The following is a 26,512-nucleotide window of genomic DNA, read 5'->3' on the forward strand; positions in this document are numbered from 1 at the left end:
GCAGGGAAGGGGGCGGGAGGACATCTCCCCGCCGCCCGCCTCTTAATGTTATCGGGGCATGATTTAAGGGCCCGGGGCGAGATTTAAGGGGGTGGGAGGGCGCTTCAAGGCAGCAGCAGGGGGCCAGGGCTTCAAGGGGGCAGCCATTTTTTAAAATAGGAACAGCCATCGGAGGAGCAATTTCTTCAATAATTACGGCGGCAGTGTGTGGAAAGCGCGGGAGGGGTAAGTAAAGCCCCCACCCGCCCTTAATGGAACCCCCCACCCCAGTGCCGGACCGCAGCTCCGCGGTTCCGTGCACACCCCTACCACTAAGGTATTCACTTTCCCCTGGATGTGAACTGCCAATGGCCAAATTTTCCAATCCAGGCACCATAACCAGAGGCGCACTGCTAGACTGAGCAGGGATGAAGGTGCTGTCCCTGTCAGTTCAGATAAGACCTGGCCGTTGTGTTGACCATGAGAAGCAGGACAGAGGATCCTGCTGTCCAATGACAGAAAACTCTGAATGCCCGGAACATCACCATGAGCTCTAGATAACTGATGTGATGGCGTCGTTCCTCCCGTGTCCAGGCCCCAGCGACCACTAGATCCTTGAAGTGCACTCCAGCACGTGTTGCTCTCACCAGTGTTAGACGATGCATCTGTGGTGACTGTAAGGATGGGCGGTAGCTTCCAAAATTGAGTCCCCTAAGTGAGGTTGGCGGGTTTTTCCCACCATGAAACCATTCTCTGCACCCTGCAAGGAGCTAAAAGGATCTTTTGTTGAGAATATCTGGGGCCGAAAGTTGTGAAGGAACCAAGCTTGTAATGAATGCAGGAGAAGACAGGCCTGAGGCAATACCACAATGGTTGATGCCTTCAGGCCAAATAACTGTTGAATAAATCTCACACTATGTCTCCGAGATGTGCAAAAAATGCAAGCTGTTTGCTGCATTGACTGGATTCTCTGTTGGGGTAGAGGGACCAGTGAGGTTTTTGAGTCCAGAATGATGCCCAGGAATTCTATAGACTGCACTGGTGTTAACTTTGACTTTTAAAATTTTTTTGCTTGCAGGCCAAGATGATGAAGACAATGAAGGGATAACTCTGTATCAGGGCTGCTCAACTCTGGCCTTCCTGCAGAAGTTGGCCTACAATTCCCATTATCACTGGCTATTGGCCACTGTGGCTGGGGATTATTTATTATTTATATAATTATTTTTTACATTTATATCCCTGTGAAGTAGGTTAAGCTGAATTGGGAGTTGTAGACCAGAAACAGCTGGGGGGCCTAGGTTAAACAGGCCTGCTCTATATCCTTCACAAATTGGATCCTTGTGGAGGCTATGAGAAGCCAATCATCTATGTACGGAAAGACTATGGTGCCTCAGAGTTGAAAGTGCACCGCCACCACCACGCACTTGGTAAATACACGCGGGACAGAGGCTAGTCTGAATGGGAGGACTGAATATTGGTAAGATCTGGGACCCATGCAGAATCTCAGATATCTGCAGGAGTGAGGCACGATAGAGATATAGAAACAGGCAACCTTTAAATCTATAGACATGAACCATGTGCCTAGGAAGAGAAGGCGAAGGATAGCAGGTATGGTCACCATACGGAAACTTTTATATGTAACAAAACAATTTACACCCCTTAAGTAGAGAATCGGCCTCAGACCCCATCCCACTTGGGGACTGTGAAGTATCTTGAGTAGAAACACATGTGTTCGCTGTTATGAACCCTTTGAACAGCCCCTTTCCGGAGCATGGACTTGACTTCTGCCATGAGGGGATGAGGAGGCATGGTGTAGACTCCAGAAAAAGGGGGTGAGAAGTGGAACTCTATTCTGTAACCGTTCCTTATGATTGCCAGAACCCAGGCATCTGATGTTATTTCCCTCAAAGTGTCATAAAACTCTGACAATGACTGCTTCACTGTGGCATCACTGTCACTTGGGGTAAGATACCTTTGGTTTGATGTTAGAGTGAGACCTAGAGTTGGAACCTGAGTTGGGAGCCTTTTGGTGCTGGAAACACTGATGATGATGAAAGGAATCCCCGAGTGGTATGAGGATTGCCTGGGCTGAGTGTAACAGGACCAAGGCTTTCGCCTCGCAGAATTAGAGGTGGGAACGGAAGATTGGGAGAAACCCATCAATCTCGCTGTGGTGCATAGCTTCTGAACTCTTTCAAGCGTACCATCAGTCTTATCACTGAACAGGGCCTCACCGTCGAAAGGTAAGTTTTCGATGTGTGGTCTCCTCAGGGAAACCGCAGATGCCATTACCCCTAAGCAACAATTGGCACAGTGCCTAGAGAATTGTAGCTGCTGCTTTGCCACACGGAGACCCTCATAATGCAGCATCTCTCTGGCCCTGCTGGAGTTGTTGGAGAAAACGTGCCAGTTTCTCCAGAATGAAATGCTAGTAATGCACCAGCAAGCCTGGTGGTTAGCAACTCGTACTAGAAGACCAGATGTAGAGTAAACGTTTTTGCCCAGTGAGTCCAATTTCTTGCCCTCTCTGTCAACAGGAGCATTCAGCAAGTGATGTTTGTTGCGCGACTGGGCGGACTCTACAACCACCAGGTTCGGTACAGGATGTTTAGTTAGAAAACCTGTGTCCTTTGGATGGATCCTTTACATGCTCTCTAGTTTCTTTGAGGTCGTGAAAACAGAAGCAGGCTTTTCCCATGATGCCTTGACTACTGGGGCAAGGGTAAGGTATAAGAGGAAGGGCCGCTGGGATGTGAGACTCAGTCTGAATGAGTTGAAATATGGGGTCCTCAGGCTGGGTTTTCTGTTGGTGAACTGCCAAGCCCAGATAAGTCACCATGTGAATCAATTGCTCAGCATAGTGCTTATGGATTTCTTTTTCTTTCCCCCCTGCGGCTGTTCCTTAGTTGGGGCTGAAGGCACTGGTACTTTCGCCACCTTCTTTTTATTCTTCGGTACGAATGGGATAGCTCCCATCGGTCCCGAGCCTGCAGGCTATGATAGGTTTGTAAAAGGGGGCATCGCAGCCTTCTTCGCTGCCTTCCCTGCCGATCCGGATTTAGTTCCGCCCCCTTATTGGATCTCATGAGAGATTTCTCCTATACCAACAAGGATGGCTCCCTGTTTGGGCCAGGGATCAGCAGGCCAGCAGCGGAGGCAGGAGCAGCCGGGACCGATAGCCTAGCCCAAGCTATTATGATCTCTTTTAATAGCAGCTCCACAGGAGCTGCAGGGGCAGGAGAAGCAGCCACCAAGGGAGGCACTGGGAGTGCTGTAGGCACAGGCAGACCAGGGGGCAGTTCAGGGGCAGCCTGCATATTCAAGTCCAACTGAGATCCTCCCATACAGCGGAGAGATAGTAGAGCAGGAACCAACTTTTCCAATGTCCCCGCAACTGAGAAGCTAGTTAAAAGAGCTCTTTCCCAGAGAAATGCCCAAAGGTGGGTGGCCCAATTATGGCAGGCCTGTTTAGTAAAACCTCTGCAGACCAGGCAAAGATCTGTTCGGTGTGTCTCCCCCAAGGAGTCTAGCCACAGAGAATGGCCATCTGACAAGGGAAGCTTGGAGAAGCACTGAGAGCACTTTTTAAAAAACAACTTTTGTGGCTATAAGAGGCCTAGAGAAAAAACGGGTGGCACATTAAATAGTCAAGATGCAAAACATGACAGGGAGAAGTGAACGAGAGGATAGATAGGTAGAATAAAGACAAAAATGAATAAATGGATAGGGGAGAAGACTTTTTCCTAATATAACAACAAATTCTGAAAACAGACAGACAGCAAAGCTGGAGAAGGTGGCCAAATGTGTAGCAGCTGTGGCAGCCAATGAAAGACTGGAGGGAGTGAGGTAAACTGTCAGATGGGGGGGCGGTTTCCCCACTCTTTTTTCCTAATAAAGTAAAGCTTTAGAGGTTTCCGGATGGTGGCTCTGTGCAGGCGCAAACCCATGTATGATGCACAGAGACCACAAAGAAGAACTAGACCTTTGTTTAAATGGAAATACTTGGAAATGCAGTCCTATGACGGACTATGCACAGATTTGCATAAAAGCCTTATCAGACATTAATACCACATACTTTACAACTGGTTACACTTACTTTTGCAGGCATTACTCTGGCGTCCTTCAGCAGGTCGCCAGGGCAAATCATGGTAAAAGTCCAAGCACCGCTCACAGTTTAAGCCCTTGGTGTTGTGTCTGCACATACAGTGACCATGGACCTTAAAAACAAAGAGTAAACAATTTTCATGTACAGTTACAGCATATTAAAAACACTAGGTAATTTCCTCCCATTGACTAAGGTCTCATATATACAAACATTTGCAAACATCTTTGATATTTAAGAGAAGCACACTTTTTTGTTCATGGGGGCTTTTATCCATCCAGTGCTCTGACCATCCATTCTTGATGCTTAATCAGATAAACATTTCTTATGATAGAAGGCCCTTGATCACCCCAGAGTGCTGTGGAACAGGCAGAGGCAGGAGTTCACCAGATCAGTGATACTCAGGATGTTGACAAGTAAAGCAACAGAGGTTCCCTCCTCACCTGCCTAATGTAGAAGGGAACCATGTGTTGCCCAGGAAAACAGACTGATGATTACATACAAGCAGCTGACTCCGGATCAAACTAGATGCAATGGCAGCACACCCATTTGTTTAAACTGGGTCTACTTGGTGGTCCAGTTTTGGAGCAAAAGGGTGTACTGGGATGCCAATATCCCATGACTTATATATCCATCATCTGTCCCTACTAGCCCTGCCTCCTGGTGTTTTTCACCTTAGACAAACTCTAAGATGAGCTGATTGGGGTCGGGGAAGAGCCTGGAGAGAGAAGTTACAAGAAGGTAGGTTGACAGTGACAGGCATGGAGACAATTCCATTTTCCTCCCTTGTGCCTTTTTTGCTCTGAAAATCAGTCACAGCTGCTTAATATAGATATTTGGAGCAAGCCTGTTAAACAAACAGGTCTGCCCTTATTGCACCGAGTTTTGCCTTCGTAGTAATGTTTATCAAAACACACCCCTCAATTTAAGTTAATATTAAATCCAGTTTTACTACCTTTGTTTATACTGGTAGTTTCAAAAAGGTCTGTTTATTGAAAGGGACATTCTAGTATATGAGTGGTAGACCCATAAATGATCTTAATACTGGCTGACATCCTGACTAAATTGCTCAGTAGTACAACTACTCAGGAGTTATTCTAAAGGAATAAATTTCAGTAGGACTTAGTCTAGCAAATGTAAGCAGAATGTCAGCCACTGTATGTTAGGAAAGCTATGTATTTACCATTCCTTCCACTTCTTCACTGAATCCATCAACTGGTGCACACTCACTGGCATGCCCATAACAGAAGCAGTTCCCACGAACAACCATGTCATAAACAGCATAGTAATATTTTTCTCTGATTTCCATTCTAGAATCCAGAAGGTTGTCTCCCAGGGTGTGCAGTTTGATAAATTTGATTCTTAAATTTGTGATCTTTAACAAATCTGAAAAAGCAAAGAAATAGGAAATAAAAATCTGTCTCTATAAATAAGGCACCAATATATATACCACCAGCATATTTAAAAAGAGAGATACCAGCTATCACTATTACCATGTTGACGGCTAGTGATTGTGCTGACATATTTTGCATTATATAAAGTCTGAGATCATGCAGCCTGCCCCACTGAAACAAACATCAAAACTATATCATCAGTATATTTTAGAGACCACCTTGTTCCATCGCCACCTAATGGCACAGTGGGGAAATAACTTGATTAGCAAGTCAGAGGTTGCTGGTTCGGATCACTGATGGTATGTTTCCCAGACTATGTGAAACACCTCTTTCAGGCAGCAGCAATATAGGAAGATGATGAAAGGCATCATCTCATACTGCGTGGGAGATGGCAATGGTAAACCCCTCCTGTATTCTACCAAAGACAACCACAGGGCTCTGTGGTCACCAGGAGTCGACGTCACACTTTGTTTCATCACATTAAGAGACACAATGATGTAGGTGGGAGAGCAGGGTAAAAGCTGGGAGGTTCTGTTCAATCTCACTATTTTATAAAACTTTAATTGATGTTCTACTGCTGAGTCAGGTGTTGTTGCAGTTGTTTTGCAATGGTGACATGTTCTGGATCAATTAAGCATGTTTAATTCAGATAAGAATGTTTTGATTGCAGTGCCATCTGTATACATTTCAAATGTCATGAGCTCACAGAAAAGCAACAACTCTCCCTACTCCTGAAAGTCAGCAAGAACCCTGCCTGAACATAGGCAAGCTAAGATGAAGCACCATAAAAATGAAATTATTATTATTGACATATTTGTTTTCCTTTTATGCACCACTAGGATAGGAAGTGAACTTAGATTAAACAAATGCACTGAAATGAATGGAGATTTAGTAGCAAGTGTCTGGTAAACTTTGCTCATATACTGCACCCTTAAATAGCCCAGAGTAGCTGAAATACTGGGACTAAAGCACATTTAGCTCCATTGAGCTATTAAGAACTCCAGTATAGTCACTATCAACCCTTAGATTAGAAGCATCTTAAAATAATAAAGGATTTTGCATTATCTCATTATTCATTGTTCTGTAAGGTAGGCCAGTATTATCTCCACCTTATTGATACTTAAGGAAAGTAAGTTGGGAAGGGGAGGCTGAGAGACAGAGGTTTGCCTAAGGTGACCCATGATGTTGATGGCTGACGTGAGCTTCGGACTTGGGACTAACAGCATATGCTTTTTACTACTATGCTACAACTAGCTCATGCACTTTGGCATCTGGACAGGTCACTTCTTCTATATATTTATTTCTCCTAGGTGTACCCGTTGCTAATCCCATCCATGGCAGTTCTTGCGAGAGTTCGCGAGCAGCTGCTGGATAGGATTAGCAACAGGGATGGGGGAAAATAGGAATGCTGGCCGGGCCAGCCAGCAGGAATAGGAGGTGGTGGCAGCAGGCGGCCCGGTGGGCAGGAGGAGAAGGTGGCGGAGGGCCAGCCCGACTCAGCCTGTGGGAGCAGGAGGAGATGGTGGGCCGGCCACTGGGAGGAGAAAGCAACAGCGGGCTGATTTGGCCCGCGGGAGTTGGCAGCTGCTACCGGGAGTGGGTGGGCAAGAGGAGGTGGTGGGCCAGCTTTCTAGCCGGCCGGCCTGTCAGAAAGCACGGGGGTGGGACAGAGAAGCGGGCGGGGGGAGAGGAAGCGAGCCAGCCACCAGCCCAACAGAAAGTGTGTGGGGTGGGTGGGTGCGAGAAGTGGCTGTCCAGAAAGCCAGGCAGGTGTGCTGGGGGTGGTGGTAGCAGTGGGTGGGTTGCCAGAGGCACAGATGCTCTGCGCCCGGCCCAGCTAGTTTCAGTAAATAACTTAGGAACATAGGAAACTGCCATATACTGAGTCAGGCCATTGGTCTATCTAGCTCAGTATTGTCTTCACAGACTGGCAGCGGCTTCTCCAAGGTTGCAGGCAGGAATCTCTCTCAGCCCTATCTTGGAGATGCCAGGGAGGGAACTTGGAACCTTCTGCATGCAAGCAGGCAGGTGCTCTTCCCAGAATGGCCCCATCCCCTACAGAGAATATCTTACAGTGCTCACAAATGTACAGAGAAACCTCACTATTCGCAGACTCGCCACCCGCCGTTTTGCATATCCATGGGTGTCTAACTGACATCTGTTTTCATTATCTGCAGACACGAAAGGGTTAAAACCCACAAATACATGGTTCCCAGAGGCCCAAAGTGACTGTGGAGGTAACTTCTGGCCTCCATTTTGTCTACAGGAGCCATTTTCTGGCTCCTCTGCCTACAGGAGCCATTTTGTGACTAGTTTTTTTTAAAAAACCAAATGAATTTCTCCCCCCATGATTTTTTTTTTTTTGCAGGTTTGGGTGGGCCATTCCAAGCTTTTGGGGGCAATCCTGGGCAAATGCAGACCCAGCGAAGCACGGTACAGTAAGCAATTTCATGTTTTTAAGTGTTTTCCCTCCCTTTTGGAACCTAACCCCTGTTTCCCATAGCATAACGCCTTATTACTCACAGTTTTGTTACTCGTGGTAGTATGCCAGGAACAAAACCCTCACAAGTAATGAGGTTTGCCTGTAGTATCCTATTCAAATGCAAACCAGAGTGGACTCTACTTAGCAAAGAGACTAGGAGAAGGGTTTTGAACACCCCTTTAACTTAATAAGAAAAACCAGATTAAGCATTCAAAGAGGCATTTTTGTTTTGTTTTGATTTTGCATCTGAGGACATTTCAGCATTCTTTCATCAGCATACAAATGTTCATGTTTTACACTCCTTTAATCACAATTGGGAATACAGCATGACATTAATGAAAAACCTCAGTCCTGAAATCAGAAACATTTCAGAGCATATGCAAAGTCTCTTTGAAGCCACTTGTGCTCTAAAGAGATGAAACAAAACTAGTCCCAAAAGACAATGTAGTGCACCATACACTGATGCAAGTTTTTAAAATTTTCATTGCAGCCTTTGTAATTCTCTTGATAAGAGGTTGTGTAATTTAGAGAATAGTGTAAAACCTGAACCCAGAAGACCTGTTCATATGCCAGTCCAGTCACAAAATTATTGAATAACTTTGAACTACTGTATTTCTCAGCTTTATTTCTTCATCTGTAAAATGGAATAACATTTCACTGTATAGGACTGGCATAGGAGGTACTATAATTATTGCAAAATACTTAGTGCAGTTCTAGAGGCAAATCAGGAATAATTTAAGGGAAGAGAAAATAAACTGCATACATACTCTGAATCTTTGGGCTATATGGGTCCTCTATTCTAAAAGCAGGATCTAGAGCACGATAAATTACCTGAAATACATGTGAAGATTCATCATTATCACAAAAATTACTACTTAACATATAAGGCAGATAAATCATACACAAAACACCAACCTCTCCCTCAGTTGAAGGTTCAATATCAGAATATCGGGAATCACAAATAATGTCATCTACTTTCTTCATAGGTCCAGTTGAAACACCTGGGAAAGAGTTCTCACAATCATAGGCAAAGTACCTATATACTCGCCAAGTTTTCCCAAAATCCGAGGATCTTTCAATCAACATTGCAGATGGGCGAAATGTCTAAAAATAAGTTTTAAAAGGATCTTTAGCTACAAATGATTTGGATCTTTGTTCATCAGCTATTCAAAACAACTTGCCAGTCTTTATTTCCCCATAGTCTACTTTATTTCCCTTGTCTTTTTTCCTTCTGCTGCTATTTCATACTTAATAGTCAGACCTCGTCGTTGACTACACATGTCAATCCACAGAATATGTTTAAAATAACAATAAGCCTCTTGTAATTGCAGGTGCTCACACAAAGTCAATAGGCATACAGGCCAAGCAGCATATCAATAATGATATCCATTCAGTCACCTGAGCTGTACGAACACAAAGCACATCTGTACCAAGGAAACCCCAGATTGTATAAGGATGGTGTTGCGTGAGGTATGGGATACCCATGAAATTACAATGAGGGTACAACAGAATGTTTCAGTAAAGCATCTACTAATAATGTTTCTGACTTCCAGTTATATTGTAGAAAATAAAAATAAGCATTTACCTGTAAATATGATTCTATGACAGGGTTGCTCAACTTTGGCCCTCCTGCAAATGTTGGCCTAGAACTCCCATAATCCTTGGCTATTGGCCACTGTGGCTGGGAATTATGGCAGATGTAGTCCAAAAACAGCTGGGGGGGCCTAGGTTGAGCAGGCCTGCTCTATGAGAAACAAAAGAGCTTGTCTTGTCTTTGTTAGCTCTCCTTTTATCGCTTACCTCCTGAAATCAACATCTGTGGTTCTAAACAAAAGATTTATGTTTTCCTTTGCTTATTTTTGGTACAATAATGCAGACTTTCTAGATAAGCCTCCATGAAGGGAAACTCCATACAAAATACAAAACAGGCTCATTTTAATAATGGAAGGGATGGAAAACTGGAAAGCAAATTATACCAGGGAGAGTCAACTTGTTCTTAAATAATTCTGTGGAACCACAGGAAGGGGCAGATTCACACAGGTTGTTTATCTAGAGATCCCAGACATTTGTTTATCATGTTTCAGTCTACCTCCTTTTAGGGATGTGCATGACACCAGGCGGGGGTGGCTCGAAGGGATGGGAGGTAGGAATTTAAGGGTGGGAAAAGGTGCACTTACCCCTCCCCCCCCCCGCTTTTCACCTGCCAGCACTGGAGTTAGGCAAAATCCCTCGGGGTGGCAGCATACCTCCCTGCCAACCCTTCTGCTTCTTTGGCTGGAAGTGGCCGGAAGTACCAGGTGCGCATGTGCTCATGCATGTCAGATACGCACGCGCACAATCGCAATGTGTGTGTGCAGAGGCACACCCAGTACTTCTAGCCAAAGGAGCAGAAGGGGTGGCAGGGAGGTACACTGCTGCCCCGAAAGATTTTACCTAGCTCCAGCGCTGGCAGGGGAAAAACAGGGGGAGGGATAAGTGCACTCTTCCCCGCCCTTAAAGCAAGATCCCCCCGCCTTCAAACCATGAACCCACCCAGTGTTCAAACCTGTTCAGAGACCCGTAAAAGGGCCTCTGAACAGGTTTGTGTACATCCCTACCACCTTTTGACAGGATTCATATGATTACTCTATCCATAGACTCTTATTCATGGTAGCTGATTGTGAAGATAACTAAGCTACACACCAGTTGCAATTACCACAAAAGAAACATGATCATGTAAATCAGCTCGACTGTTTAGGAAGTTTCTCTTACAATGAGGAAAAACCTGCACCAACTTGTCTATTATACTAAGGGCCATGGCTCAGTGGCAGATGAATGAACGGCATGTAGCAAGGTTGAGGACCACAGAGAACAAGGCTGAGAAAGGTCTGTGCCTGATACTTTGCAGAACCACTTGGCTAGATGGACCAATAGCCTGACCCAGTATAAGGCAACTTGTAAGTTCATAATAGGATGACAATAATTAGGGGTGTGCACAAAACCACCTAGCCCGGTTCGGTTCGAGTTCGAACTGAACTTGAACCAAACCGGGCCAGTTTGGTTTTGGCCCCCTTCAAAAAAACCCAGTCCAGTCCGATCGGGTTTGATGAGCAATTAAAAATATTTTTTTAATGTACCCCCTCCGGGGGCTTCTCCAAGGTAGCAGGGGGGTCTGCGGAGGTTCCCCCTCCCGCCACCGGCCTCCTGGAGAGTGAAAATTTGCCCGGTTCAGGCATCTTCGGCCCTCTCCAAGCCTATTCCCTGGTGTGGTGGCCATTTTGGAGGCCGCCATGCCTGCACAGTGGGACCCTGCATGGCTCGGTCATGATCTTAAAAAAAATTGATTGCCAAACCCGGGGGGGGGGGAGTTGGTTTGGGGTCGAGCCAAAGGGGGGTGGTTCAGCTCGACCCTTAACCTTCGAACCGAACTGGTTCGACATGGAACCAGTTCAGTTTAGAACCTGTTTGCACACCCCTAACAATAATCCTCACTGGTGTTGCAAATTTGGGGTTATGTGCGTCTTTTGCATCTCTGTCCCTGGTTAGCATGCTATATAGGAATTTTATATGAAGTCCCAATGTTTCTTATGAATCAGCAGTGAACTGGGCAAAGGGACATATTTTAAAGTGGGGGCTCTCTTATACTAAGAAGGAGGATAGTAACTTTCCTTGTTCAGTCCAGCAAAGTGTCCCTCCCAGTTGGTATTTTTGGTGTCTCCATTGCATTTCTATTTATATTATGAGCCTTTCTGGGACACTGAACCATTTTCTCAGTTTTCTGCTAAGTAAATGATTTTGAGAACATTGTTGCTGTTGAAAAGTGGTATGCAAATATATTATTAGCAATAAAATATTCCCCCTTTAAGTTAACTCTTCCTAATGGGCATCAGAATTATTTTGGTAATATGGCCATAGCTTAAGTGGTTATAAGGTCTGCAAGATTTAACTGAGAAGTACAGTGTGTTACTATGAATGTCCTACTGTGTTCAATGGTGTGTGCTTTCAAGTGTGCACATGACTGTGGCCTTAATTGGCTGATTAACTAAAGTCATTAACTAATAAATGGGGTAAGACTTGAGTGGCAGAGGAATGCTCATTTAATTTTTAAAATTACGTGGCCTCTCATATGTTACTATAATAGGAAATTTAAAAAAATATTTCTGATGACTGGTAGCTATTGTTTATTAAACTACAAGTTATCTAAAAAGATACCTATAAAAAGAGCACATTTGCATTTAGGATATTTGATTTGTTGGTTAAAAAATAAATGATAGATTAAAAAAGGGTTTATCCTATGGACAACTTGTGTTTATTTATAAAACACTGCCTGTTTCAAACACACTGTTCATTGGGTACAAAATATCCAGATCATTTTCATATAAGTTCTACATTAACCTTGATGAATGCAATCCCAGTAGAGATTTTCTGAATGCAAACTATTGTGTACTTCCCAGTAAAATGTATTTTAAACCATATGGTACATCTGTCCTGCCAGAACATCTGTTTAGAACAAAAGCACTTTGTATACAGATGTTCATGTTTCCTGTAAATTATGCCAGATTTGAAAGGGTTCTAAAGCCAATATTTCTGTGTATTAAAGACATCATATTGCTACAGTTAACCTCTGATACAGACAGGAATGGTACAAAGAAAATTAAGCAAACTTAAACCCCACTGCATTCCACTGATGGTTGGTACATGTTACTTTGTCTAGCTTGCACCTGTAGTATTGAAAGCAACAAAAAAGAAAACAGGACACAATTTTCAAAGCCCTTTCTTCAGGGCATTTTCACATCATCTTTTTTGTTGTTTCCTATGCCTTGGCTAGTCCTCCCACAGGACACTGTTATGGTCTGCGTCCCTTTTTGAGGTGGAATTGGTGGGTGTTTGCTCCCAAATGACTAGAAGAAGGTAAAATGGTGCCTAAGAAAAGCCATTTTGTATAGTTCTGTGCGAGTCCTTGGTTTTGTTGAGAACAGCACCTCTTGGTTGTGCACTTTGTGCATCGCTTTCACTTCTTCCCTCCCAGTCAGAACAATGAGATTATCAGCACTTGCTTTTTTATTTTAAATTGGGAGGAGGGAAAGTGAGAATGAAATTGGTTGAGGCCTGAAACAATGTGTTGGGGTCGAAGGGAGAGATCGAGAGTGGACACTAACATAATTTGGAAACACCTGAGATGGAAATATCAACTGTGTAGGCTGTTCCTTTAGTGAGACCCTCCGGGAGACGGAGAGGGAGGAACAATTTTGTATTTTTGAGCTTGTTCTCTTGGTTTTGTCTTTTTGTTCTTGCTACTGTTTTTGCAACTGAAAACCTCTAATGAAGTGCTGTGCCTTGACCTTATGTCAGAGTTTGAGCTCTGGTTTTTGATAACCTGCAATGAAGAGATATTACAAGAATAAATAATCCTACTTCTTCTTCTTTTACTTTTCTGAACTAACCTTGAATTAGCCTAGCCTTATACCATAGGAGTTCATTTTGCTGTGGGAGGAAAAGCCTTGGGTGAGATAAAGTGTATCTTCTCGGCAGGCATATATATGCCCCCCTGGTTACAATCCGTACAGTTCTCAATTTTAGATCAACAGTAATTCAGTAATCAACACCTCCAAAGATAGGCCAACTCTTAATTTCTACTACAGAGAGCAGATATGAAGAAACACCCCTTATCTTTTCCTGCTTTATGAGAGTTTGAATAAATTCCAAATCAGACTTATCTAAAATGACAGATCAAGACAATTAACTTACATCTTGACACTAACAATGTTGTAGTCTGTCTTCTCACATTCCAATGTTAATAGCTTTAAAAATCTGTTTAAGAAGAACTGTTTGAAACCTTGAACATCTCTTGTCTTATTCTTAAATAGCTAGTTAAGTTTCTGCCATCTATGAACAGTACCAGATTACACAGTGCTCATTTATTATTTGAGAGAATGTTATGGATTCTTTACCTTGAAGGTCATAATGAGATGAGTGAAATGGAATTCAGCTTCTAGATCCAGCTGGATGGTTACATTTTCTAACCCTACAGGACCAAGAGAGAGGAGGGGACGTTGAACAGTAAACAAGAACATTTGTCAGGACTCTAATTTCATCATTTTTTTCCTTGAGGGAATAGGCTCAAAACAAAAGCCAGTCTTTTGCTCCTTGGCTTCAGTAATATGAATGATCATCATACAGCTCAACATTGCTACAAAAGGTCATAAACACTACTACAAAAATATTAATCACCAAGTTGCTGCAGAAACTAAAAAGGCACGGCATCTACTAGCTTCGAGATCACAATACAAGACTGGCAATATGGGAATATTCATGGCACTGAAAGGAAAGTGGAAGTGAGTTTGCATAGGCACACTTATTTAGAAGCAAGTTCTATATAAACCAGTGGAACCTCTGAATAAAAGTGGTTAGGACCAAGCAATGACCCTTTGATTACTTGTAAATAGCATTATGCTTTACATGTTTTCTTAAAGAACATCCACAGAATGTGTAAGGTTTGCTATTTTTATAACAGTCCAGAACCATTTTCCCATAGTAGCTATAACACTGCTTTAATGCCACAGTATTCTACACTATATTTTATATGATAGAATAGTGACAATAACCACTGGTGTACATCAAAGTGCATTGCTATGATCAAAAATGTTTGATTAACTCTGGTGATAATAGCAGGACAAGAGTGGTAAGCCTTTACACTATTGGCAAAGACTAGTGACCTCTGATACCATTCCATCCATTTATACCCCAAAAGTTACTGTCACTCAGAGAAAGAGCAGTCTTACACAGTTAATATTTACATCCTCACAAATATATTTTGTTCATGTGTGCAGTTGTTAGATCGTCTTTCTCTGCCCTTCCTTCCTCCCATTAAACATTATTTTATGCTACCAAATGGTTTTCCAGTCATATCAACATTTCTTGTAGTTTAAATTATTGGCAAGATTATACTCAAGTACTTGGATGTTAAAATAGCCTCAATGATTTTCACTATCATTCATTAAGATGCCACACTTATGACACCTTTCGTTTCAAAAACATATGGTTACTACTCTTCCCTCCACCTCAATTCATCTAAGCCTTGAATAGATTGCCTTAAAATAAGAACTGCAGAAGCTCCCCAGGGTTTCGGACAACAGACCTTCCCAATCTGACCTGGGGTGCCAGGGACTGAAACTGGGACCTTCTGCATGCAAAGCAAATGCTCTGCCACTGAGCTACAGCCCCGTCCACAACAGTGTAACCCCCTCCTTCTCCCACTGCATGTGCTTGTCTGGGAATTGAAGCCAGGGACTTTCGCACCCAAAGAAAGAGTCATACCCCGAGACCAAAGGTCAGCTCCTACTACATGTGGTATTCAGTGATATACTGCCTCTGATCATACAGGTTTTGTTTAGCTATCACAGCCAATAGACACTGCAGCTAAATGGAATTTTGATAGACAGGGACAATTCATCTCTGGATACCAATTGGCCCTAAGAGGCATAAAGATTAAGGCAATACTCTGTTCATTTCATTATGTCAACTGCTTAGTGAAAGGTACAAGCTGCTGCATATAGCTTACTATCATAGCCGAGCTCTCTGACCTCGGGAAGCACTGCCAACAACCCACATAGCTTTTCAATGCTCCTCTGTAATGCCAGGCCGGTCCAAAATAAATCTGAACTCATCCATGATTTGATCATGGATGAAGGGGCCAACCTGGTATGTATTACCGAGACATGGTTGGGGGAGGCTAGTGGTCCAGTTTGGTCCCAGCTTCTCCCTCCAGGATATTCTGTAGAGGAGCAGGTATGGGGACGTGGGCAGGGAGGTGGGGTGGCTGTAGTCTATAAGGATAACATCTCCCTTACCAGGGTCCCTGTCAGGGTATCGGACCATATTGAATGTGTACTTGAGTTTGGGGACCAGGGATAGATTGGGACTTCTGTTGGTGTATCCATCGCCCCGCTGCCCAGCGGAATCCCTTACTGAGCTCACAGACTTGGTTGCGGAACTCGCGTTGGAGTCTCCCAGACTATTGGTGCTGGGGGACATCAATGTTCATCACGGGACCAATCTGTCTGGGGCAGCTCAGGAGTTCATAGCGGCCATGACAACTATGGGCCTATCCCAAGTGGTCTCTGGACCGATGCATATTGCAGGTCACACGCTTGATTTGGTATTTTACTCTGATCAGGGCGGTGTTCCGTGGGTGGGGACTCCTGTGATTTCCCCATTGTCATGGACGGACCACCATCTGGTTAAGGTTGGACTTACAACCACTTCCCACCTCCGCAGGGGCGAGGGGCCCATTAGAATGGTCCGCCCGAAGAGGTTATTGGATCCACTAAGATTCCAAGAAGCCTTGGAGGGATTTAATGTTGGCTTTGCTGGTGATCCTGTTGATGCCCTGGTTGAGAATTGGAACAACTTGCTCACCAGGGCAGTAGACAAGATTGTTCCCAAGCGTCCCCTCCAACCCGCTTCAAAATTGACCCCTTGGTATACAGAAGATCTACGGGGACAGAAACAGCAAGGCAGGCGACTGGAGCACAAGTGGAGGAAGACTCGACTCGAATCTGACAGATTGCAACATAGAGCACATCTAAAGATCTATGCTCAGGCAATACGTGTGGCAAAGAGGCGGTTCTTTTCTGCCCGTATTGCCTCTGTGAATTCACATCCAGCGGAGTTGTTCAGGGTTGTGAGGGGATTAGTATATGCCCTCCCTCCCTTGAACCAGATTTTGGAGTCATCCGTTACCCGCTGTGATGTGTTTAAAGAGTTTTTTGCAGATAAAATCTCTTGGATTCGGGCAGACCTAGATGGAGACTCCACAATTAATTTGATGTCTGAGCTGGAGGTGCCCAACGACTCCTCTTGTGATTCGACTGGATCGGTTTCAGTTTGTGACTCCTGAGGATGTGAACAAGCTACTTTGAGTGGTGAGGCCTACCACTTGTTCTCTTGACCCTTTTCCAACATAGCTTGTTCGATTTAGCAGGGAGGTTGTAAACAGTCTGGTGGATATCATAAATGCTTCTCTGAGGGAGGGCAGGATGCCTCCTTGTCTTAAGGAGGCAATCATTAGACCTCTTTTAAAGAAGCCTGCATTAGATCCCTCGGAGTTGAGCAATTATAGGCCTGTTTCCAACCTCCCATGGCTGGGCAAGGTCATTGAGAGGGTGGTGGCCTCTCAGGTCTAGGTGGTCTTGGAGGAAACAGATTATCTAGACCCATTTCAAACTGGTTTTCGGGTGGGCTATGGGGTGGAGACTGCCTTGGTCGGCTTGATGGATGATCTCCAATTGGCAATTGACAGAGGAAGTGTGACTCTGTTGGTCCTTTTGGATCTCTCAGCAGCTTTCAGTACTATCAACCATAGTATCCTTCTGGAACGTCTGAGGGTGTTGGGGGTGGGAGGCACTGTTTTACAGTGGTTCCGCTCCTACCTCTCGGATAGATTCCAGATGGTGTTGATTGGTGACTGTTGCTCTTCAAAATCTGAGCTTAAGTATGGTGTCCCTCAAGGCTCCGTACTTTCTCCAATACTTTTTAACATCTACATGAAATGATCTCGCTGGGAGAGATCATCAGGGGATTTGGAGCTGGGTGTTACCAGTACGCTGATGACACCCAGATCTACTTCTCCATGTCAAATTCTTCAGGAGCTGGCATATCCTCCCTAAATGCCTGCCTGGAAGCAGTAATGGGCTGAATGAGGGAGAATAAAATGAAGCTGAATCCAGATAAGACGGAGGTCTTACTGTGCGGGGTCAGAACTCTAGAGATGATTTTGATCTGCCTGTTCTAGATGGGGTCACACTTCCCCAAAAGGAACAGGTTCACAGTCTGGGAGTACTTTAGGATTCACACCTCTCCCTGGTTTCTCAGGTTGAGGCGGTGTCCAGGGGCGCTTTCTATCAGCTCTGGCTGATACACCAGCTGCGCCTGTTTCTCAAGATCAATGACCTCAAAACTGTGGTACATCTGCAGGTAACCTCCAGACTTGACTTTTGTAATGCGCTCTATGTGGGGCTGCCTTTGTACGTAGTCCGGAAACTTCAGTTGGTTCAGAACACGGCAGCCAGGTTGGTCTCTGGGTCATCTCGGAGAGACCATGTTTCTCCTTTACTGATGGAGTTACACTGGCTGCCAACAGGTTTCCGGACAAAATACAAAGTGCTAGTTATAACTTACAAAGCCCTAAATGGCTTAGGCCCTGGGTACCTAAGAGAACGTCTTCTTCGATATGAGCCCCACTGCCCATTGAGGATATCTGAGGTGGTCTGTTTCCAGTTACCGCCAACTCATTTGGTGGCTACACAGAGACGGGCCTTCTCGGTCGCTTCCCGGAGATTGTGGAATGCGCTCCCTGCTGATACGCGATCCTCCCCATCTCTGGCCATTTTCAAAAAACACCTAAAAACCTTTCTTTTCACCCAAGCTTTCTCAGCTTCCTAAATTGTGGGGGTTTTAATTTCTGATTTATTTTAAAATTCAAAACCTGATTTCAGGGTTTTTAATCACTGTAATTGTTTAATTGTTGTTTTAAAATGTTTTTAAATTGTTAATTGTTATATTGTGGGGTTTTTTCCATTTGTTTTAGCTCTTTACTGTTTTAGTGGTTTGTTTTAATTGTAAACCGCCCTGAACCATTTTGAAAGGGTGGTATACAAATGCAATCCAATCCAATCCAATCAATAAATAAAACCGTTTTGAGTAGGAAAGCTTAAATTTTGCAGGTAGACCCTTTGGTTCTTCCCAATGAGTGGCAGGTGTTCTATCATGGAACATAAGCTAGTGAATATTCTAAGTGAGAACAACATGCAAGACAGGCAAACAATGTGGATAACACAATTCAAATTTTTAAACAGCTATAATTTTAACTGAAATATTAACCAGAGAGCCAGCGTGGTGTAGTGCTTAGAGTGCTGGACTAGGACCGGGGAGAACCAAGTTCAAATTCCCATTCAGCCATGATACTTGCTGGGTGACTCTGGGCCAGTCACTTCTCTCTCAGCCTAACCTACTTCACAGGGTTGTTGTGAGGAAAAACTTAAGTATGTAGTACACTGCTCTGGGCTCCTTGAGGAAGCGTGGGATATAAATGTAAAATAAATAATTTTTAAAAAATTATAATAGTCTTTATTGAAGTCTAGTCTATTGCAGGTTGCTTACCTGTAACTTTCATTTTTCTAGTGGTAATCTGTGCTCTTGCATGAATGGGCTTTGTGCCCATGCAGAGGCCATGTTCGGAAGTTTCCAAGCTTATATTGTGTTTGAGGTTTTTGACAGTAGCCCCGCCCCCTCCATTGGTATGCACCTGTGCTGGCTTTCCCTCTTCAGTCCTTCAGTCCACTGAAATGTCAAACTACAGAGGGGGGGATTTGAGGGCTTGGAAAAGCACAAATGATCATTAGAACAACTAAAGTTACAGGCAAGCAGCCTGTTCTTCAATGTGGTCTCTATGCTTTGCATAGCAAGCTATATGCAAGAGGTCTGGTACCTGTAGATGGGTGATCAGGCAAAGAGCAATTGAATGGCCACCATGCTGAAGGACACATCTTTGCAGGCCCCAACATCCAAGATATAGTGCCAGATGAAGGAGTGAAGAGACAACCAGATCACAGCTTGACAGATGACATCCAGTGGAAAGAATGTCAAAAGCGAAAGACTCAGCGACAGCCTCGATGGAGTGTGCTTTGATACCGGAAGGCAGCGGGTTTTTTGAAATCTCATAGCAGAGTTGGAACCACCCAATGGGATGAAGTCCTGATTACCACAACGTGGCCCATCAAAGATGATGAATAGGGAATTTGACTTGTGCCACTGCACTGTGCATTGCACATAAAAGGCCAGTGCTCTCCTAACATCTAGAGAGTGCAGGTGACATGCTCAGTTCTGGGGTTCCAGAAAGAAAACTGGCAATGTGAGTGGTTAGGAGTGGTGGGATGAGGATATTACCTTTGGAAGGCAGGCAATATCAGGGTGGAGGATCACTTTGTCCTTATGGAAGATGAGGTGTGGGGGCAGTCTACTGCTATCAGCAGCTCGCTGACCCTGCATGCGGATATGATAGCTACTAGAAAGGCTACTTTGCATGACAACAACTTGAAGTTAGAGGTAGGGATGTGCAGAGAACTGGTTCGGAGGCCCATTATGAGCCTCCAAATTGGTTCTCTGCCGGTTCGAAGTTGGCAGGGGTCTATCTTTAAGAGCAGGGGAGGGTGCACTTACCCCTCCCACTGCTTTTCCCCTGCCCGCATCCGTGTTTTTCAGAGCCATCGGGGCGGCAGCGTACCTCCATGCTGCCCCATTGCCCTTGTCTTCTGGATATGACTGGAAGTAACCTCCCCACTGTGGTTCCGTGCACATCCCTAGTTAGAGGTCACCAGGGGTTCAAAAGGCAGACCCATTAGGCAGGAGAGTACCAGTAAGAGGTCCATGGGGGCACCATGATTGGGTCGTCCAAGAAGGGAAGTCAGGCCTTTTAAACCAACTGTTTAATGGTATGGTTCCTACAACCATAAATGGTTTCTGGTAAAAGACAACATTAACCTAAGTCATCCAGTTAAAGGCGAGTCAGAACTTTTAGGAACTGTTTAATGGTATGGTACTGGAACCAGGAGGGTTTTTACGACGGGGTGTGAGCCATTATAGCTGCCAGGTGAACCTGGTGGAAGGATGCTTTTAAGCCTGACTGTTTGAGGTGCAACAGGTAGGAGCATTTGTCCTGTGAGGTAAAATACAATAGGTTAGTGTTGTCTTTTGCCAGAAACCATAAGAAACGTTACCATTTATGATTGTAGGATTTAACACTGCAGACTTCCTCGCTGCTGAAAGGACCTGCCGAAGTTTCTGTGAGAAGTAGTCTGTATCCTCCATGCTGTAAGGTAATAAACTCTATAAACTCTATGGGCATGTTGGGATGAGGTGGGATTGTGCATGGTTGATCTGAAGACCCAGGTGGTCAAGGAGGTCTACTGTAGTACCACTGGCAGCCTCGGTAGCATGTGGGGTATGGCCCACATTCAGCCAATCAACCACGAATGGGAATATTTGCATCCCATGTTTTTTGAGGTAGGCAGCCACTGGAGCCATGTACTTGGTAAATACTCTGTGGGCAGATGCCTGGCTAAAAGGTTAGGACTTGAACTGATAGGTCTATGACCCAATCTTGAAATGGAGGTATTTTCGATGTCGTACCCAAAATGGAGTCCTGTGACCCATCTTGGACCTCAGCGGACTGAACTGTTATTATTTACTATTATTTCTTGTTTACACAGTCAGACAGGTGTTATCGACTGGTTTGTTTTATCCAGACATCGAGTCCTTCCCAAGGACCTGGGATGGCTGAATTTTATTGTCAGTTGTTATAGATATCGTCGCAGAATATAGGCTGTTCCCAGTAAAGCTGCTTTTTGTAATTGGCTGATGGTGATTTCTGTGGCCCCTATGGTGTTGAGGTGCTCTTCAAGGTCTTTTGGAACTGCACCCAGGGCGCCAATTACCACTGGCGTTATTTTGGTCTTTTTCTGCCACAGCCTTTCAATGTCAATTTGTAGATCTTTGTATTTGGTGATTTTTTCTATTTCTTTTTCTTCTATTCTGCTATCCCCTGGTATTGCTATGTCGATTATTTTCACTTGTTTTTCTTTCTTCTCCACTACAGTTATATCTGGTGTATTTAGACTGCACCACTTCTAAGGGGGACAGATCTGAGTAAGGACCCAGTTGGGCACCGTACAGTAACTGTACCAATGATTTCGCCTGAAAACGTTTTAAGGCCGCGGGGATAAGATGCCCACCCTGGATCTGTAGAACCGCAAAATAGCTCGGGCGCTGTTTTGGGCAGCCTGGGCCACGTGCAAAGCATGCGCCCGTCTTGAACCCGATGAGTGAACAGCTACCCCCAAATATACAAAGTTTTGGACCTGCTCTATCCTTTGTCCATCGATTTTCCAAACCCGTCTCTTGGGTCTCCTAGCAAAGGAGAGCACCTTTGTTTTCTGGTAATTAATACTCAGCCGTTCACTCTTACAATAAACAGCCAATGTCCCTAAGGCCCTCCTAAGCCCAACTGGGGTTCTAGCCAGAATGGCCACGTCATCTGCATACAGCAGCACCGAGATACTTCTTCCAGCTAGCTTAGGAGGATGGAATTCACAGCTATCTAGATGGGTCACCATATCATTAATATAAAAGTTAAACAGCAGGGGTGCCAGCACACATCCTTGACGGACCCCCTTTCCAATTGGAATAGCTCTGGTTAATCCTCCTTGCGGGTTGCACCTAATCCTCATGATTGGTGATGCGTGTAAAGCTCTAATTAGGGCTAAGAGTCGCCGATCAATAGAGGAAACTCTCAGTTTATCCCAGAGCCTGTCCCGTGGGATTGAGTCAAAAGCGAACCTAAGATCGACAAAGGCAACATGCAAGGACTGAGCATATTTCTGTGCTAGATGATGCAGAACAAAACAGTGGTCGACGGTAGACCCCCCTTCTCTGAACCCCGCTTGCTCATCTGTGAGAATGTTATCCTGAACCATCCAGTACCTCAGCTTCCCATAGAGGTGTTTAGCATAAAGCTTACTAACTGTACTCAGAAGACTAATCGGCCTATAGTTGCCTGGCTCACTTCTGCACCCCTTCTTGTAGATTGGTACAGTAATGGACAGGCCCCAGTCTTTCGGTATGCACCCTGAGCTATCAATGGCAGTAAACAGCGATGCAAGCACCAGTCTAGCCCACCAGTCTACATTAGACAAAAGCAACTCTGGTGGAACCAAGTCCGTGCCGGGGGCCTTGCCAGGCTTCAGCTGACGTATTAGGTCAGAGACTTCTGCTGTAAAAACGGGCGGCCAGTCAGGTAATGGCTCCTCATTGAATGTGAAGGGGCCTGACAGGGTGTATTGTGTGGCAGATGTTTGTCTGTTTGTAGTCGGAAGTCCCATAATATTTTTACATCTTCATTTTCTTCAACTTTTTCCATTTTATGGTCCCACCAATGTTTGGCTACAGGTAGCTTGTATTTTTTGCAGATGTTCCAGTGTATCAACCCTGCTACCTACCTTGTCATACCTTTGTTTGTAGTCAGTCTGTGCGATCTTTTTACAACAGCTGATTAGGTGGTCCACTGTTTCATCTGCTTCTTTGCAAAGGCGGCACTTGCTGTTTGTTGTTGACTTTTCTACTTTTGCTCTTATTGCATTTGTTCTTAGTGCCTGTTCTTGTGCAGCCAGTATTAAACCCTCTTGTTTCTTTCTTCAAGTTGCCATTCTTAAGCCATTACCAGGTCTTGGTGATGTCTGATTTTCCACTTATATTGTGCAAATATTGACCATGCAGGGGCTTATTTCTCCATTTTTCTGCTCGGTTCTTGACTTGTTCTTTCTTGTAGGCCTGTTTTGTTTCATTGGTGTTGAATAGTTTCGCGTTATTTACCATTTGAAGTGCATCTTCTTCACTGTCCTTGATATATTCTTCAAGGCCTCTTTTCTCCTCCTCTACTGTTTGATGGACTTGCAGCATTCCTCTTCCACCTGAGCTGCGAGGGAGGTATAGCCTATCGACATCACTGCGGGGGTGCAGAGCATGATTGATGGTCATTATTTTCCTGGTCTTACGATCCAGCGTCTCTAGCTCAGCCTGGGTCCAGTCTATTATTCCTGCAGTGTATCTGATAACAAGTATAGCTCAGGTGTTTATGGCTTGTATGGTGTTCCCGCCATTGAGTTTGGACTTGAGGATTTTTCTGACTCTCCTGATGTATTCACTTCCCATTTTTCTTTTAACTTCAGTGTGTGCAATGTTATCAGCCTGGAGAATGCCCAAGTATTTGTAATGTTCTTTCTCTTCCAGGTTCTTGATCTTGCTTCCATTGGGCAGCTCTATACCTTCTGTTTTTCTTATTTTCCCTCTGTTCATTATTAATGCAGCACACTTGTCTAGTCCAAACTCCATTGCTATATCGCTACTGCATATACGGACAGTGTTTAGCAGTAATTCGATTTCTGACTGGGACTTTCCATACAACTTCAGATCGTCCATGTACAGCAGATGGTAGATTTTACTGGATGTTTTAGATGTTTGGTATCCGAGGCCTGTTTTGTTTAGTGTTTGTGAAAGTGGGGTCATGGCGATTACAAAGAACAGAGGGGATAGTGAGTCCCCTTGGAAAATGCCTCTTCTAATGCTAACCTGTCCAAGTGTCTCGCCATTGATTGTTAACTGGTATTATTATTATTATTATTTATTTGTAATGTTCTTTCTCTTCCAGGTTCTTGATCTTGCTTCCAGGTTCTTGATCTTGAGCTTCCAGGTTCTTGATCTTGCTTTGATTTTTATACCGCCCTTCCAAAAATGCCTCAGGGCGGTTTACACAGAGGAATAGCAAATAAATAAGATGTATCCCTGTCCCCAAAGGACTCAAAATCTAAAAAGAAACATGATAGACACCAGCAACAATCACTGGAGGTACTGTGCTGGGGGTGGATAGGGCCAGTTACTCTCCCCCTGCTAAATAAAGAGAATCATCATGTTAAAATGTGCCTCTTTGCCAAGTTAGCAGGGGTCCGTTGTATTGCATACAGCTGTATTTAGATTATCACAGTCACACTCATCCTCTTCCTTATCCAAATAGGAGCATAGTTTCCTTCTCTAGACCGGAAAGATGCATACTATCACTTTACCCTTTATTCTTCTGTGAGTGCTGAACACTCAGGGAAGCTGCATCTCTGGAAATATAGTCAGCATACAACTTGTAGTCCTCCGAAGGGGAAATAGGTTTTGAGTGTACTAGGAGGTCCATGGAGAGAAAGCCTAGGGATGCTATTTCTATTTAGGGATGTGCACGAACCCATTCAGAGCAACCGGCTATTCAGATGGTTTGAAGGTGGGGGGGGCACACTTTAAGGGTGGGGGTGGTGCACTTACCCCTCTCTCCTCTTCTCCCCCCAACGGTGCTCCGTTTTTCAAGGCTCCTTCGGGGTTGAAGCATACCTCCCTGCCACCCCATCCTCTATTAGCCCAGAAGTACTGGGCACATGTGCACCCTGTACTTCTGGGCAAAGAGTGGATAGGGTGGCAGGGAGGTATGCTGCAGCCCCCAATGAGCCTTGAAAAACAGAGCATCGGCGGAGGGGAACCGAGAGGGGGGGCGCGCGTGCGGGGGAAACGAGGGGGGGCGCGCGTGCGGGGGAACCGAGAGGGGGGGGGCGCGCGTGCGGGGGAACCGAGAGGGGGGGGCGCGCGCGTGCGGGGGAACCGAGAGGGGGGGGCGCGCGCGTGCGGGGGAACCGAGAGGGGGGGCGCGCGCGTGCGGGGGAACCGAGAGGGGGGGGCGCGCGCGTGCGGGGGAACCGAGAGGGGGGGGCGCGCGCGTGCGGGGGAACCGAGAGGGGGGGCGCGCGCGTGCGGGGGAACCGAGAGGGGGGCGCGCGCGTGCGGGGGAACCGAGAGGGGGGGCGCGCGCGTGCGGGGGAACCGAGAGGGGGGGCGCGCGTGCGGGGGAACCGAGAGGGGGGGCGCGCGTGCGGGGGAACCGAGAGGGGGGGCGCGCGTGCGGGGGAACCGAGAGGGGGGGCGCGCGTGCGGGGGAACCGAGAGGGGGGGCGCGCGTGCGGGGGAACCGAGAGGGGGGGCACGCGTGCGGGGGAACCGAGAGGGGGGGCACGCGTGCGGGGGAACCGAGAGGGGGGGCGCGCGTGCGGGGGAACCGAGAGGATTTGTCCCTGGGATGGTTGTGCGTAGGTTTCTTGGGAGGCTGCAGGGATGATGGTCTGCCATGGTGTCAATGAGGTAATCGCCACAGAACATTTAGCTCCTGATAGTCCCAGTGGGAAGGAGAACACTGCACGTGTCTCCTAGAGTAGGCATCTAGGTAGCGGTCCATGGATTCATCTTGGAACTGACTTGTAAACTGGCCTCTGTATACTATATATGGGTCAGAGTCTCTGTACTCATCCTGGTCATATCTAGTGTCAAGTTCATGTGAGCAGCAGTATGACCTCATGATACAGTAGTAGTCGTATTATGGGCATCTGTCCCAGTTGCAATAATTTTAGTCTCGGTATGAGCCTCATACTGGGCCAGTATCTGGTTGTTTGGATGGTCCTGTACCAAGCCAGGGCCCGAAGCAGAGGCCAATGGAACCAGGAGCTAGAGTATCAGGGTGTGGATCAGAGCACCCAAGTGAGTCATAGTGATTGGCGGGGTGGTCCATACTGTGGGCAAACCTGTAGCTCGGGGGTGGCCAAGACTCTTCCATGATACATTGCATCATGGTGGGAGTGCATGCTGCTTGAGAACATAAAGCCCCCACCCACAACCTGAAGCACAATCTGTAGGCTGTGTTTTCGCATGCCTGCTTGGTAATGTTGAGGTAATGTGTGCATACATCCACAATGTGGGCCTTGCAGAGGCAAAAGAGGTAGCAAGTGTGGCGGTAGAAGAAATTTGGCCCTGCAACTCGTACACTTTTTGAAAGTGACCTTGCTGGCCATACGTCATGGAGGTGTCAAGTCCCCTTTCTTCCTGATCCGTTTGGAAGGTAGGGGACATGAGGAGAAAATAAAAATGCAAATGGAAAGTCGT

The 26,512-nt window shown here is 45.5% G+C and overlaps 1 protein-coding gene across 2 annotated transcripts in view; it reads right to left on the bottom strand.

The window, feature by feature from the left end:
- Positions 1-26,512, bottom strand: part of LAMB1 (laminin subunit beta 1) — a 118,411-nt gene that overhangs the window by 78,245 nt on the left and 13,654 nt on the right. For both annotated transcript variants that reach the window (XM_053252956.1, XM_053252957.1), the window contains 5 exons: positions 13,888-13,961; positions 8,873-9,061; positions 8,725-8,788; positions 5,265-5,467; positions 4,076-4,196 (listed from right to left, as the gene is read on the bottom strand). In XM_053252956.1, the coding sequence (XP_053108931.1) occupies positions 4,076-4,196; positions 5,265-5,467; positions 8,725-8,788; positions 8,873-9,061; positions 13,888-13,961 (651 nt within the window). The remainder of the gene's footprint in view (positions 1-4,075; positions 4,197-5,264; positions 5,468-8,724; positions 8,789-8,872; positions 9,062-13,887; positions 13,962-26,512) is intronic.

This window comes from Hemicordylus capensis, chromosome 5 (assembly GCF_027244095.1).
Source record: "Hemicordylus capensis ecotype Gifberg chromosome 5, rHemCap1.1.pri, whole genome shotgun sequence".
Lineage (NCBI taxonomy): Eukaryota > Metazoa > Chordata > Lepidosauria > Squamata > Cordylidae > Hemicordylus > Hemicordylus capensis.